At 33.3% G+C, this 15,013-nt stretch overlaps 4 protein-coding genes and 3 non-coding genes across 7 annotated transcripts in view; 4 read left to right on the top strand and 3 right to left on the bottom strand.

Annotated features, from left to right (window-relative positions):
* Window positions 1-14: 14 nt before the first annotated feature.
* Window positions 15-1,931, bottom strand: NGG1 (histone acetyltransferase NGG1; the record flags this gene model as incomplete). Its single annotated transcript, XM_046080958.1, has 1 exon — window positions 15-1,931. One exon carries the CDS (start codon window positions 1,929-1,931, stop codon window positions 15-17), a length of 1,917 nt encoding a protein of 638 aa, XP_045935965.1.
* Window positions 1,932-2,928: 997 nt separating this feature from the next.
* Window positions 2,929-3,831, top strand: RSM24 (mitochondrial 37S ribosomal protein mS35; the record flags this gene model as incomplete). The annotated part of the gene is made up of 1 exon (XM_046080959.1): window positions 2,929-3,831. One exon carries the CDS (start codon window positions 2,929-2,931, stop codon window positions 3,829-3,831), a length of 903 nt encoding a protein of 300 aa, XP_045935964.1.
* A 304-nt stretch (window positions 3,832-4,135) lies between these two features.
* On the bottom strand, window positions 4,136-4,495 carry HMO1 (Hmo1p; the record flags this gene model as incomplete). The annotated part of the gene is made up of 1 exon (XM_046080960.1): window positions 4,136-4,495. The coding sequence occupies one exon, from the start codon at window positions 4,493-4,495 to the stop codon at window positions 4,136-4,138; it is 360 nt and encodes a 119-aa protein (XP_045935963.1).
* Window positions 4,496-8,470: 3,975 nt separating this feature from the next.
* SCDLUD_001845 (uncharacterized protein) lies at window positions 8,471-9,916 on the top strand (the record flags this gene model as incomplete). The annotated part of the gene is made up of 1 exon (XM_046076664.1): window positions 8,471-9,916. The coding sequence occupies one exon, from the start codon at window positions 8,471-8,473 to the stop codon at window positions 9,914-9,916; it is 1,446 nt and encodes a 481-aa protein (XP_045935962.1).
* A 1,195-nt stretch (window positions 9,917-11,111) lies between these two features.
* SCDLUD_001844 lies at window positions 11,112-11,228 on the bottom strand. Its single transcript, XR_006829212.1, has one exon. It is a non-coding gene; the product is annotated as a 5S ribosomal RNA (ribosomal RNA).
* A 1,672-nt stretch (window positions 11,229-12,900) lies between these two features.
* Window positions 12,901-14,696, top strand: SCDLUD_001843. Its single transcript, XR_006829211.1, has one exon. It is a non-coding gene; the product is annotated as an 18S ribosomal RNA (ribosomal RNA).
* Window positions 14,697-14,990: 294 nt separating this feature from the next.
* SCDLUD_001842 overlaps window positions 14,991-15,013 on the top strand; it is a 3,943-nt gene continuing 3,920 nt past the window's right edge. The window contains exon 1 of the ribosomal RNA XR_006829210.1: window positions 14,991-15,013. This exon is cut by the window's right edge and continues 3,920 nt beyond it. This is a non-coding gene — a ribosomal RNA (28S ribosomal RNA).

Genomic DNA, 15,013 nt, shown 5'->3' with positions numbered 1-15,013 from the left:
GTGTTTATTGATCATTATTGATTTGCTAATTCTTCTTTGTTGTTTCCAGCTTGATGAAATACATCATCATCTTCCTCATCTTCGGCATCTAGGTCAACATCTTCATCTTCTTCTCCATTTTTGTCATCATCTAGATTATGAAAAATTGATTCCTTAGGAATACGTTTGATTAATTCTGGATCGCCAAACAATGGTCCAATTTTCTCTATCCATCTTGAGCGTTTATCTAGCAATACCTTTAAACTCGAATTGGCAGCTTGTTGATGTGCAGCTTGAAGTGCTGCTTGGGAAGTGGAATTACCAAAATCAGCAACCGAGTTATTACTGTTACTTATTGAAGAATGTTTCTTTTTTTTACTTTTAGGTGCTCGTATCCTTTTTATATAGACCTGATCAATTTGTTTGTTTAAGTCATCCAAAATCTGTTCATATTCCTGCCAAGCTAGTTTTTTTTGAATAATAGGTACAAGAATTTTCATTCTTTTAATGTTTCTTGTTTGTGTTTCTTTTAGGTTTTTTTGCAATTTTCTTAATTCTTGACTAACTTCATCATCTTCACGAGTATGTAACCAATCTAACTCGTTATCATTTGCCATCGAATAGATTCCTAAGTATTTTAATTCCTTTTTCAATCTTTCTTCAAATGTCAAATAATCTAAATTAGGAGTAGAAAATAATTTATCATCTAATTTCCATTTAATAGGGAAAAGTAAACTCGTGGCCGTGTTATCCTGATCTTTTGTGTCCAAGTTTAAGAGCTGTTCTTGTTGTAATGGTGGTGTGGTAGCAGCTGAAATCTGCGATATTGAGTCTTCATTATCATCCTTTTTAATGGGTTGATTAAATTCAATTCCATCAGGTGAACCCAAAACAGCTGATACTAGCCTTGTAACTAATGGTCCACAAGAAATCTTATCGCTATCCAAATTTTCATTGCCCAATAAGTCACTCGAACCCCTTGGAAAAATACTTTCTGGTTTCGGCATATTAGGTACTGTTATATTTGCTATGTTATTGTTATTGTCTTCTTTAAACCATTTATCAGTGTACAGTTGGCCCAGTTTAGGTATCATATATGGTGTTATATCAGGATCGTAATTAGTGTCCCTTAGAGATAGTGGAATGATACTTTTTTGTTTTAGAAATTCAATATCATTATCTGTGTATTGTCTAAAAAAGTTTTCCACATACGTCAAGAATGTGTTGAATTGGATTTGATTGGTAGGTTTCGGATTTGATAAATCCAAGTCTGGCATCCTACCAGGTAACATTTCTTGTAAATCATTGGTTGGATAACTTGCCACTGCATATTTTATTTTCAAATAGTCTTCTCCTGTAGTCTCCAACCCATTTTCTGTAAATAAACCTAATAATGCTGCAGCTTTGGGCAATGTTTGTGATATAACAAATTCGGATTTTGGATTTTTCACTGATGGATCATTTTCAATTTTATCTCTATTTAACATCCTCCGTTTAACAGGTACATTAGCTTCCTCATCATCATCATCATCGTCATTCTTGACATTATGATCGTTATCATTACTTCCAGAAAAAGTCCTTTTTGTCTTGGTTCTAATAGTCTCCTCTTCGTCATCCTCAGCATTGACTTGTTGTTTTTGGTCAATCGTTTTTGTAGTTTCTTCAATTGAATCCCTATTATCTGCTAACTTTTTTCCAGATTTGTTATCCGTAGATGATGACAACACCTGGAGTTCTTCATTGTCTTTTGCCGTTATTTTATCTAGAGTAGTTAACAAATCTTTTACCAAATCCCTCACCTTAATGATTGAGTTGATGTCCTTTGGAGGTGATCTGACATTTGTACCATTTAACATCCCTATACCTTTATCAAAAGAAAGGTCTATAGTTTCTAAAATTTCGCCCAAAATAATACTAGGTAATTTATCATTTTTATCATCAATGTACGGCATTTTTTACTATTGATAGAAATAATCCGTTTTTTTTTTTTTTGACAGTTGGATTGATGTTTATTTCAGAACGACTTGAGTAGCTTGATAAACTTATTAGGTAGTAGTAATAGCATCCAGGTAAACTCTACAAAAAAAAATTCCCCATTGGAGTTTTTCAAAAAAAAAAAAAAAAAAACAAAAAAAAAACAAAACAAAAACCGAGTTTAATCTGTTTTTTTTACCGCACATTACTTTTTATTGTTTTCATTCATTTTTTTAATGTTCGGGTAGCAGTTGTGTACTCCTCAACTGATTATTGAATTTTTTTTTCGTTTGGCCCCTTATTTCAATAATTGTCTGTACAAATAGATATAAGTTTAAGTTCATAGATGTTGTTGAACACTATTAATGAATAGTCAATGTTGTAAAAATAACGATAGTAACGCTAAAAATAGTCAAGTTACTCAAGAATTAGAACTTTAGTTAATAGCCAATAAGAAATAATATACTTACTGAGTAATAGGAGGAGTTTTCTCATTGTTTTGATATTCAATTTGATACTCAATAATGTCATTTCTTTAAAAACAAATGATCTTAGCCTTTTCCCTCAGACAGTTCAAAAAATAAATTAATAATCCTAAGCTGCGAATTCTTCTTTCTGCATTTGCTATAAAAAAAAAAAAAAATGAAAAGGAGCGTACAAAATGATATAATTTGATACGCACCATTATGTTGTCCGGCAATTTCTGTGACATTCTTCTATCATATTTAATATATTAAAATATGTTACTTGATTTATTAAAAAAGTATTCACAACTTAAGGAAAAAAAAATTTTTTTTTTTTTATATTTTCGTTTCCTTTTACAGGAACGTCTTGATACACTCTTAAAAAAACCTAAGGTTCATAAAAGTATATTGGTTAATTATCATCAGTAATCACATCATATAAAGTACTGTATCACACACATAAATACACACACACGTATATATATATATATATATATATACATAAAGAACTATGTTAAAATTATTTACTCAACGTCGATTTTTGAACACGTCCTCCGTTTTGTTGAATAAAACTACCGTAGCAAAAGCATCTCTAGTTGATCCTTCAACGTGGAAGGGTTTACCAAGTAAGGATATCTTTCGATTGTTTCGCCAAAGGCAAGTAACCTTGGGAACTGATTATAAACGTTCTAAAGAAGAATTAGACGCCTTATTGTCCACTTCCAAAGAAACTGGTGTTTCTTCTCAAAATATTCGTTCAATTTATTACAGTGAATTTCCAGAGGCTACTGCACATAGATTAGCAGGTGTTTCTTATACTGATGATTATTCCGTTCATGAATTTAAATATGATGATTTACCATCACCAGCTCAAGATTTGGTGCACCAACACCGTGAGCAAAGGTTTTACAACAGATTGGCAGCACACGAGTTGCCTTTATTGGTTCAATATCGCCAAGAGTATAAAAGACCAAACTTTAAAACGCATCCTGTGACTTATAAATACACCACGTATATTGGCGAAGAACATCCAAATAGCCGTAAAGTGGTTTTAAATGTTAAAACTGCCGAGATTCCAGGTTTAGAACCAAAAGAATTGCACAAATTAAGATTATTGGCTAAAACTAGATATGATAGCACAACCGATGTTTTGAAAATGTCTAGTGATAATTATCCAGAACCTGCGCAAAATGCTCGTTATTTGTCAAATATTTTGCAAAGATTAATTAAAGAAGCTAAAAATCAAGAAGATTCTTTTAGTGATATTCCTTTAGATACCAGACATATAACTGCAAGACAATTAAGAAAAAGAAAAACCAATTCAAATAAATTCCCAATGGAATGGGCTCGTCCACAAGATGCTCCAAAGGAAACCATCAACCCTGCCAAGTTGTTAATGGAGACTTTGAAATAGAAAAAGTAATATCAGTAAACATTATTGCATTTGTATATATTTTTATATGAATATACGGAATAATAATAATAATAATATCCTGTAAATACATAATAAATAAACATCAAAAAGTGAAAAAAAAAAAAATTTCTTTTTCTAGATTTTTAATAATACATTTTATATAAAATAAATTCCAAATATATAAATAAAACTTTCAAAAAAAAAAAAAAAAAAAAAAAAAAACATAATCAGTGATACATAAAAAGGTTGAATATATATAGTTACATATATATAGATGATAAAAAAAATATTTCATCTAAAAATCTCAAAAAAAAAAAAAATTCTTTTTTTTTTCACTGTCAAAATGATACTTCAGCAGATCAATAAATCCTTTATAAAGAAAAATTGGATGGAAAGGCTGATAAAGAGGTTGAAGCATTTTTGTTTTTCTTATCCTTTTTCTTTTTCTTTTTTTTTTTTCAGAAGAATCTGAATAACGTTTAGCAGGAACACTTGCGTCATCATCTTCGTCATCGTAATCAATACCAGACCCTTGATGACCGTTACCACCCAATTCCTCTGGGAGAGGAACAGGTGCCATGTTATGAAATCCTTCTTCTGCATGAAAAGTACCGTTTTTCTTGGCCTCCAAATATTCACCCTTCCTTTTTTGATAACTTTCCATTTCAGCGTCATAAGCCTGCTTCCATTTAGCCTTTTCCTCGGCACCTAGATTGTTCCACTTCTTAGAGATTTCTTGTGTAATTTCAGTAGAAGATAGAGTTGGTAGCCCCTCTTTGGCTCTTTCGTCAATAATAGATTGACGAATGTAAGCAGAATAGGCAAAAAACACAGTCAATGGCTTTTTAGGAGCAAATGGATCACGTTGAGCTTTCTTTTTGACGGGAACAGCAGCAACTGCAGAAGAGTTTGTAGCAAGTTCTTCGTCAGCCTTTGGATCAGCCGAATGGCCTAATTGGTGGTTTATATCATTTAGTTGATCCGTAGCACCAGTCAACTTCCTTAAAGCTTCAGTCAATGTGGTGAATGCTTCTAATTTTTCCTCATCATCTTCACCAATGTAGTTGTAGAAATCAACTACACAAGATGCAGTCTGACTAGCAGATTTGGATAATTCAAATAGGGAAGAAACTAACTGTATGTAAATAAAAATGTTGAAAAAATTATATGAAATGTCAGTAAAAAATGATTCAGCTTTATTTTAAAGGTAATAGTTATTTAAAAATTCATAAAAAAAAAAATTCTGAACATACAGCATCTTTCGCAGCCTTAAACTTGGCATTATTATTTTCTTTCATTCCTTGAAAAAAATAAAATTAAAATTAAAATAAAGGACAGTTAAAATAAATTAAAAACTATGAAGAATTAATAAATTAACAAATAATTTATTATATTGAAAATTAATAACAATAAAGCGGTAATGAATTAATGTTAAAATAAAACAAAAAAGCAATCTATCTTTTTGGGAAAGGGTTAATTTCTTTTTTTTTTTTTGTTTGCAATAGTATTGTCCTTTATTTTTTTTTTTTCCTATTCAAGAAAAAATGACTAAAGTAGTTAAAAAATCGGCACTAAAAAGGAGTCTCTCTGCCTCTTCAAAAGGAAAAATATTGACAAGGTCTCCTTAAAATCGCTGAAAGTTAGAAGGAAAAATGAAAGAGAGTTGTTGAAAAAAATAATCTTTTATTTTCTTTTGAAAAGCAAAAAAAGGAAAATTCGTGAGGGAAAAAAAAAAAAAAAAAAAAAAAAAAAAATTTTCCTTCAAAAATGAAAGAACAAAGGTTAGACTAGGCGCAGGAAAATATAATCTTATTTATTGAACAATCACGTAGAAAGTTCATTAATAAACGTCATAAAAATGCATCTTTTTAATCGTGCCGAGAATAATTGCAATAAAAAATAAAATATTGAAATAAATAACGTGATATAGTATTAGAATGGCTTGTTCCGGTGTTCTTACCCAGTGCACAATTAATAGCCCTTATAGGCATTTTTAAAGTTTTTAAAGAAAAAATGGGGGAAACAATTTCTCAGTTTGAATTCTGAAGCGAAAAAAAAAAAAAAAAAAAAAAAAAAGAAAAAGAGAGAGCAGAAATGATAGTCTAAACATGCGTATGTTGCGAGCAAATGAATCAATAATACGTTCACGTAAATCTAAAAATAATATTTGACGCAAACAAGAATTTTAGATAAATATGATCGATTCTTTATTCCGTAATCATTTATAATCTCTTGTCGGACAAAATACGATAACCTTGCTAAAATATATGGAAAAAGCTTGTATTTCCTCACTTTTTATCACAAAACCTCGTATTTTCTCATTTTTTCCATATAAATTTGTTCATATTATTAATAGTTTAAGCGCCTTATCACTAAAAAAAAATCTAACATCAAGCTTTTTTCAATACTTTTTTTTCTTTGTTTTAACGTTAATTTTTCTCGTTATACTAATTCTTAAATAAATAAAAGTAAAAACTTTATTAATACAACACGTAGCATGTCTAGAGAAGAAGTGTACAATAGCAATGTCTCAAAATAACATTACACAGTCTAAGAGAAATTATGACACACTTCAAAACCCTGATGCCACCAACGAAGGTGTATCTGAGACAACAGTCGCTATTACAAATGCTAGTACCGCTCCTTTGAATGATTTAGAAGAAACCATTGTTGATGGTGCTGTCAACAACACCGATACTAACAATGTTGCTAATACCATTCATACCGCTGCCACCACTAGCACCGCCTTAGTTAACAGTAACAAAAGACGAAAACAAACCACTGGATTTGAATATGTTGGGTTAACTGAATCGCAATTACTAGCCTTAGAATTGCATCCAAAGCATCCGGCACTAAACAGTAAATTGAAAACATGGGCATATTCGCATTTCACCCCAACTCCACAAAGAGAATTGGCACCTGAATTGTTAACTGATAATGAAACTCCGTTTTATTTCACCTGCAAACATCCTGGGTGTAATACCAAATGTTCTTTAAGAAAAAGATCATCAAATTCCGCCTTAACAAATCATCTTAAATTTGTGCATTTAGTTAATAATAAAGAATATCTGGCATCTTATCTAGCCAGGAAAAGAAATGAGGAATTTGTTAAACCTATATCGCAAAAATTAACAACATTACTAGTTAAGACAAATTTACCAGTTACTATCTTTGAAAATAGTGGATTAATAGGCAAATTAGCATTGGAAGAAATTGCTAATGGTTGTAACGATCTATCTGTTTTGCACCTGGGTAAATCTACATCTTTTCATACTCTAGTAGCACAAGTGAATGAAAAGTATGAAAAAATGGTTTTAAAATCATTCAAGCCCATAAATAAGGAATTTAATATTAATCTTAACTATGGGAACATTGACTTTAATGTTGATAGATTTATTCAACAATTTATTAGGAACATTGTGGAAGATAATTTTATTGGAATAAGTCATGATTCTTGGACATCAAGGGCTGGTAATCATTATATTGCATTTAATGCACATTTTTTAAACAAAGCTAATGAAATGAAGGTGTTTTTATTAGGGTTTTTACCACAAAAGAAATTTGATCACCAAACGGTTTTTGAATGTTGGAAACAGATAGTCAAGAAATATAAGTTTTTATCCAAAAATTCTGTTTGTTTTACATTTGATAATGCTGCTGCTGCGATAAAATCAAGTAAATTTATTGGCACTTATTTAGATGATGACTTTGCAGATATCAAGACTAACTATAATGGATGTTTTTTACATTGTATTTCTTTATTTACAAAATCATTTTTTGGTTTAACTTTAAAAAAAAAAAAAAGCTAGAAAGTGAGGATCACCAAGATAATTTTGGAGTTAATGAAAAGGAAGAATATGAGAGCATTGATCCTGAAATATTAGCAAATAGTGAAGTGGAATGTACTTTTGATGATGAAGAATGCGATAAAGATGGTATTTTAGATGTTTTAAACAAAATAAATATACACCACACTTGTTTTAAAAGATCACCTAAACATACCCGCATGTTTAAAAATATTGTTATGCAAAAATTAAAAAGAGAGATAGTACTTAAAGAGTGGATACATGTTAGATGGAATTCATTACATGATGCTTTAAGTAGAGCCCTTGAATTAGAGGAGGTTTTACTACTCCCAGAATATAAAGCGATTGGTATTAAGGCTGATGCTTTTACAGAAAAAGATTTTCAAATTATGAAAGAATTGATTAAAATAACCAGTATATTGCAAAACGTAATTTTATTTTATTCTCAAAATGAACCCCATTATCCTCTGATTATGGTTTCGCTCATGAATTTGTTAAATTTTTTACAACCTATCGCTGATAGATTAATAAAGATTAAGGTTTTACATAGTAGTTGGGAAAAAGATTTCAAAGCGCAGTTTAGGGAATATTCTAGTGAGTATAAGAACAATGACTTGCTAAGAGTTGCCACTTCCTTACTTGGATCGACGAGTTATAAATTTATTGATTTGGAATTTGGTAATTCTGATAATGAATCGAAAATAATTGTAAAATTACTAAACGATTTTCTTAAGATTGCCGAAATGGGTGAAATAAATTCAAATTTGGAGGACCATGTCGCAATATTTAATAGTAACGATGATGATGGTAATAATAATACCAATTTTAATAGTATGGCACCTATTAATGATAACATTGTTTCTAAAAATAATAATACTTGTGACAATTTGGATCAAATTAGTTTTGAAAATTTACCTGCGATAAATCCAAATTTTGAAACGATCTGTAAAGAATTTTTTTATGGGACAAGCAATAATTATATTCCTATAACTTCAAATCCTACATCTGGATGTACTAACACTTCCAATTCCACTTCTGAATCCACTTCAAATTCTACTTCAAATTCAACTTCAAATTCTACTTCTGGATCCGCTCCTAATTCAACTTCTAATTCTACTTCAGGTTCAACTTCTAATTCTACTTCAGGTTCAACTTCTAATTCTACTTCAGAATCCACTTCTAATTCTACTTCTAGATCCACTTCTAATTCAACTTCTAAATCTACTTCCGAATCCAGTTCCAATTCAACTTCTAAATCTGCTTCGAGTTCAACTTCTAATTCTACTTCAGAATCTACTTCTAATTCTACTTCTGGATCCACTCCTAATTCAACTTCTAAATCTACTTCTGAATCCAGTTCCAATTCAACTTCTAAATCTACTTTTGAATCCGGTTCCAATTCAACTTCTAAATCTGCTTCAGGTTCAACTTCTAATTCTACTTCTGGATCCGCTCCTAATTCAACTTCTGATTCTACTTCAGGTTCAACTTCTAATTCTACTTCAGGTTCAACTTCTAATTCTACTTCAGAATCCACTTCTAATTCTACTTCTAGATCCACTTTTAATTCAACTTCTAAATCTACTTCTGAATCCAGTTCCAATTCAACTTCTAAATCTGCTTCGAGTTCAACTTCTAATTCTACTTCAGAATCCACTTCTAATTCTACTTCTGGATCCACTTCTAATTCTACTTCTAATCTGGCTTCCAATCCTGATTTGAATTACTCTTCTCCTAGTAACACTAATCTGCCCATTTCCACCAATAGTAAAAACAAAGCTTCCATTAGCTATGATAATGCTAGCGTTTCAAATAAAGTTGTTTTTTTTGATAGATTAAGAAAAATTATTAACTCAACTTTAGTATCTGAAAAAATAGCAGTCAATCAATATTATAATAGCCTATTAATAAAAAATCTTAGGGAAAAAGGATATGCGTTTAAAAAGGATAAAATTGTTGATGAAAATGGAAAAGAAATTGACAATATCAAACTTTTTTTTGAACTTCAGTTGCAAACTGATCTGGAAGTATTAAAAACATTTAAATACCAAAATCCCATATTTAATTTTTTGATAAAATGGGCTATGACATGCCCATCTACCAGTATAGCTACTGAAAGAACATTTAGTTCTGCCGGATATATTTTTACTGAAAATAAAGTTAACTTGAAAGATTCAAATGTTAATGAACTACTAAAATTGAAAGCGTTTAACTCTTTAGTAGATTATACTAGTGTAAATTTCGAACAAGATTTGCTATCAAATTTATCTGTACAGTAATATTTTTTGTATGCATTTTATGTAAGTAACGTATTTTTTTTTTTACATTAGTATATGTTGCAATATAATTAATTGATTTAATTATTGTTTGTTTTTTGCTAGATAAAATTATGACTTACTTAAATTTCTTCACAGTAGACAAAGTTCATTACGGAATAAAATTAAAATAAAATATTAAATTATTTTTTTTTTTTGATAAAAACAGATACAAAATTATAAGATGTTATATATGTAAATAGTACATTATAATAGTCACACAAAAAAATTTGAATTACTCTCCACACTTTTTGAAGGAAACACAGATTAAAATGGTTGAATTGAAAGGTGGAACAATATTGAGGAAAAGAGGTTTATGGATGTGGGAAACATATTTACATGGAAGCTGCTTCCAGGTTTGAGCAGGGGGGGTGATATTTGCTTTTGAGTGAGCGTAATTTTTAAGAACCATTTTAGAAGCAGTTGTTGTGGGAAACACGTGTTTCTGGATAGGGGAAACATTTTTGTGTGGAAGATGTTTCCAGGTTTGTTGTTTTCCGACGGGAAAAAAGATATGTGTTAAGATCATTGGAGAGGGAGAAGGAAAATATATAGAAAATACCACAATAATAAAATTTGCAACACAGATATATGGGTGTGGGAAACAATTTTGTATGAGGGATGTTTCCCATAGTAGTGGGCGTAGAGGATTTTTATTTTTTTGGGTAAGAAAAGTTTTTTTGGGGAGGTGCATTGTGTACGAAGTGGTTCTTACAGCGGTGCACTGTGTACGAGGTGGTTCTTACAGTGGTGCACTGTGTACGAGGTGGTTCTTACAGTGGTGCACTGTGTACGACGTGCTTCTCATAGTAATGTGTTTTGCATAGTGGTGTGCGCAGTGTTTTATTATGTATTGCATAGTAGTGCGCGCAGGGTTTTATTATGTATTGCATAGTAGTGCGCGCAGTGTTTTATTATGTATTGCATAGTAGTGCGCGCAGGGTTTTATTATGTATTGCATAGTAGTGCGCGCAGGGTTTTATTATGTATTGCATAGTAGTGCGCGCAGGGTTTTATTATGTATTGCATAGTGGTGTGCGCAGCGTTTTATTATGTATTGCATAGTGGTGTGCGCAGCGTTTTATTATGTATTGCATAGTAATACGCGTAGGGTTTTATTATATACTGCACAATAAAAATAGTGTTTAAAAAAAAAAAAGGATTGCAGCACCTGAGTTTCGCGTATGGTCACCCACTACACTACTCGGTCAGGCTCTTACCAGCTTAACTACAGTTGATCGGACGGGAAACGGTGCTTTCTGGTAGATATGGCCGCAACCGAAATATTAAGAAAAAAAATTAAATATACGCGCGCACGCTTTCTATAGGGCTATTTTTTTGTCTGCACCCAAACACCCAAATTTTATTTTATACAAATAAACATAAGTTATTCCAAAAAGAAAAAAAATATATCTATTTGTAAACTAATATTAAGAAAGTTGTAGGGGCTTATCTAAGGACATTTCTATACCCTTTTTGCTGCACAGATCACATATCTCCGATCATCTGCCCCGAATTCTAAGCGGAACACGGAAATAAAAACGGAAAATCCGCATAAACAAGGATTTAAGGCTTAGTAAACCACACCACCAGCATGTACAGGTGGCATTATATGGGGGTAGGCCTTTCCATGAAGGCTGTAGGGTCCGTATAGATGGAGTTACGGAATGCCGGTACCGGAGATACTGTTGCAGGCCGGTGTCGGTGAGGGTGCTTCAGATCAATCACGTGATTTTGTTGGAAAAAAAAAAAAAAGACATCTATCACATGACCAAAAACGTGACATAAAAAACGTGACCAAAACGTGACCAAAAAACGTGACCAAAAACGTGACATAAAAAACGTGACCAAAAACGTGACATAAAAAACGTGACCAAAACGTGACCAAAAAACGTGACCAAAAACGTGACATAAAAAACGTGACCAAAAACGTGACATAAAAACGTGACCAAAAACGTGACCAAAAACGTGACCAAAAACGTGACCAAAAAACGTGACCAAAAAACGTGATTACGGATTAAGTTTTTTTTTTTTTTTTTTTTTTTCCCGACTAAGACAAAAAATAATATAAATGCACCACTTTTGCTTGCAATACACACATATTAAAAAAAACCGCATAGACCTAAAAAAATAAAAAAATTAAAAACAAAAAAAAACAAAAAAAACAAAAATATTAGCATATTATGCACAGAGCTGTTTCTCACGGTCTGTTAAATATGTCTGCAGGTACTTCATGCGAAAGCAGATGAAGACAAATCGAAAGAGTTTGGAAACAAGCTTCAGTAAATTTTGTTGACAGTTCGTAAGAACAACAAATGGCCTCGTCATACGGTGGAGAGGATCGCTAGGTGATCGTAAGATCCTGCCTAGTCCCTATACAGCGTACTGACATGGGTGATGGAGTTGGCTTCCCCTCTTCTGTATTGAAAGGGAAAGAAAGCTCTTAGCCTGAATAGTCTTATTCTGGAATTATTTTACGATTTTTCCTATGAGTAAGCAACGAAGGATTTGGTGGATTACTAGCTAATAGCAATCAAAACCAAAGAATTCAAACTTGGGGGAATGCCTTGGTAGGTAGCCGGCTTTTTCAAGCTGTGATTCTATCAAGTGTAACCTCCTCTCAAGCTAGTGATATTAAACCTTTCCGGTGAAACATTCTGGTTAAAGTGTTTAGTGGAAACTAGTTCGAGGAAACTCAAAGAGTGCTATAGGTAAGATTGAGAGTTTTTGTGAAGCTTTGGAGAGAGTAAAATCTTCTCTGAGCATTGCAGCTCTTTTCCAGAGAGTAAGGGAGAGATACGTTTCTTCTTTTTTCTTTCTGGCAACTAAATTTAAATTATCTGCGTTTTCAAGAGAGGTTGGGGCAGGTCTTTAGCTAGGGGGCAGTCCACAAGATTGTTTCTGTGCAAAAAGATCAGCTGCGTCTCTCTTTAGAACTTAAGATAGTTATCTGGTTGATCCTGCCAGTAGTCATATGCTTGTCTCAAAGATTAAGCCATGCATGTCTAAGTATAAGCAATTTATACAGTGAAACTGCGAATGGCTCATTAAATCAGTTATCGTTTATTTGATAGTTCCTTTACTACATGGAATACCTGTGGTAATTCTAGAGCTAATACATGCTTAAAATCCCGACTCTTGTGGAAGGGATGTATTTATTAGATAAAAAATCAATGTCTTCGGACCCTTTGATGATTCATAATAACTTTTCGAATCGCATGGCCTTGTGCTGGCGATGGTTCATTCAAATTTCTGCCCTATCAACTTTCGATGGTAGGATAGTGGCCTACCATGGTTTCAACGGGTAACGGGGAATAAGGGTTCGATTCCGGAGAGGGAGCCTGAGAAACGGCTACCACATCCAAGGAAGGCAGCAGGCGCGCAAATTACCCAATCCTAATACAGGGAGGTAGTGACAATAAATAACGATACAGGGCCCATTCGGGTCTTGTAATTGGAATGAGTACAATGTAAATACCTTAACGAGGAACAATTGGAGGGCAAGTCTGGTGCCAGCAGCCGCGGTAATTCCAGCTCCAATAGCGTATATTAAAGTTGTTGCAGTTAAAAAGCTCGTAGTTGAACCTTGGGCCTGGTTGGCCGGTCCGATTTTTTTCGTGTACTGTGTTGACCGGGTCTTTCCTTCTGGCTAACCATTTGTCCTTGTGGCAGATGGCGAACCAGGACATTTACTTTGAAAAAATTAGAGTGTTCAAAGCAGGCGTAAGCTCGAATATATTAGCATGGAATAATAGAATAGGACGTTTGGTTCTATTTTGTTGGTTTCTAGGACCATCGTAATGATTAATAGGGACGGTCGGGGGCATCAGTATTCAGTTGTCAGAGGTGAAATTCTTGGATTTACTGAAGACTAACTACTGCGAAAGCATTTGTCAAGGACGTTTTCATTAATCAAGAACGAAAGTTAGGGGATCGAAGATGATCAGATACCGTCGTAGTCTTAACCATAAACTATGCCGACTAGGGATCGGGTGGTGTTTTTTATTGACCCACTCGGCACCTTACGAGAAATCAAAGTTTTTGGGTTCTGGGGGGAGTATGGTCGCAAGGCTGAAACTTAAAGGAATTGACGGAAGGGCACCACCAGGAGTGGAGCCTGCGGCTTAATTTGACTCAACACGGGGAAACTCACCAGGTCCAGACACAATAAGGATTGACAGATTGAGAGCTCTTTCTTGATTTTGTGGGTGGTGGTGCATGGCCGTTCTTAGTTGGTGGAGTGATTTGTCTGCTTAATTGCGATAACGAACGAGACCTTAACCTACTAAATAGTGATGCTGGCTTTTGCTGGTTATCTACTTCTTAGAGGGACTATCGGTATCAAGCCGATGGAAGTTTGAGGCAATAACAGGTCTGTGATGCCCTTAGACGTTCTGGGCCGCACGCGCGCTACACTGACGGAGCCAGCGAGTATAACCTTGGCCGAGAGGTCTGGGTAACCTTGTGAAACTCCGTCGTGCTGGGGATAGAGCATTGCAATTATTGCTCTTCAACGAGGAATTCCTAGTAAGCGCAAGTCATCAGCTTGCGTTGATTACGTCCCTGCCCTTTGTACACACCGCCCGTCGCTAGTACCGATTGAATGGCTTAGTGAGGCCTCTGGATTTGCTTAGAAGAGGGGGCAACTCCACTTCAGAGCGGAGAAATTGTACAAACTTGGTCATTTAGAGGAACTAAAAGTCGTAACAAGGTTTCCGTAGGTGAACCTGCGGAAGGATCATTTAAGAAAAAAACTGTTTATAAACAGACGGTAGACTTTTCTTGGGGAGAGGTTGTTGATTGCTTTGGCCTGCGCTTAACTGCGCGGCTAGTAGTTGATGATTTTGTTATTATCCGAGACGAAGGAAACGTCTGATTTTAAAAACATTATACACTTTGGAGTACTTTTTTTAATGTATTTCTTCCTTGGACGAGCAATTGTTCAAGGGTCAATAAACACAAACAATTTTTTTTTTATTTAAATTTAAAATAATTCAAAATATATCATTTCTTTTATTAGGAATATAAAAATTTTAAAACTTTCAACAACGGATCTCTTGG

This window comes from Saccharomycodes ludwigii, chromosome II (genome assembly GCF_020623625.1).
Source record: "Saccharomycodes ludwigii strain NBRC 1722 chromosome II, whole genome shotgun sequence".
In the NCBI taxonomy this organism is placed as follows: Eukaryota; Fungi; Ascomycota; class Saccharomycetes; order Saccharomycodales; family Saccharomycodaceae; genus Saccharomycodes; species Saccharomycodes ludwigii.
Note: the sequence above shows the minus strand (reverse complement) of the source record. Positions and strands in the feature narration are given on the sequence as shown.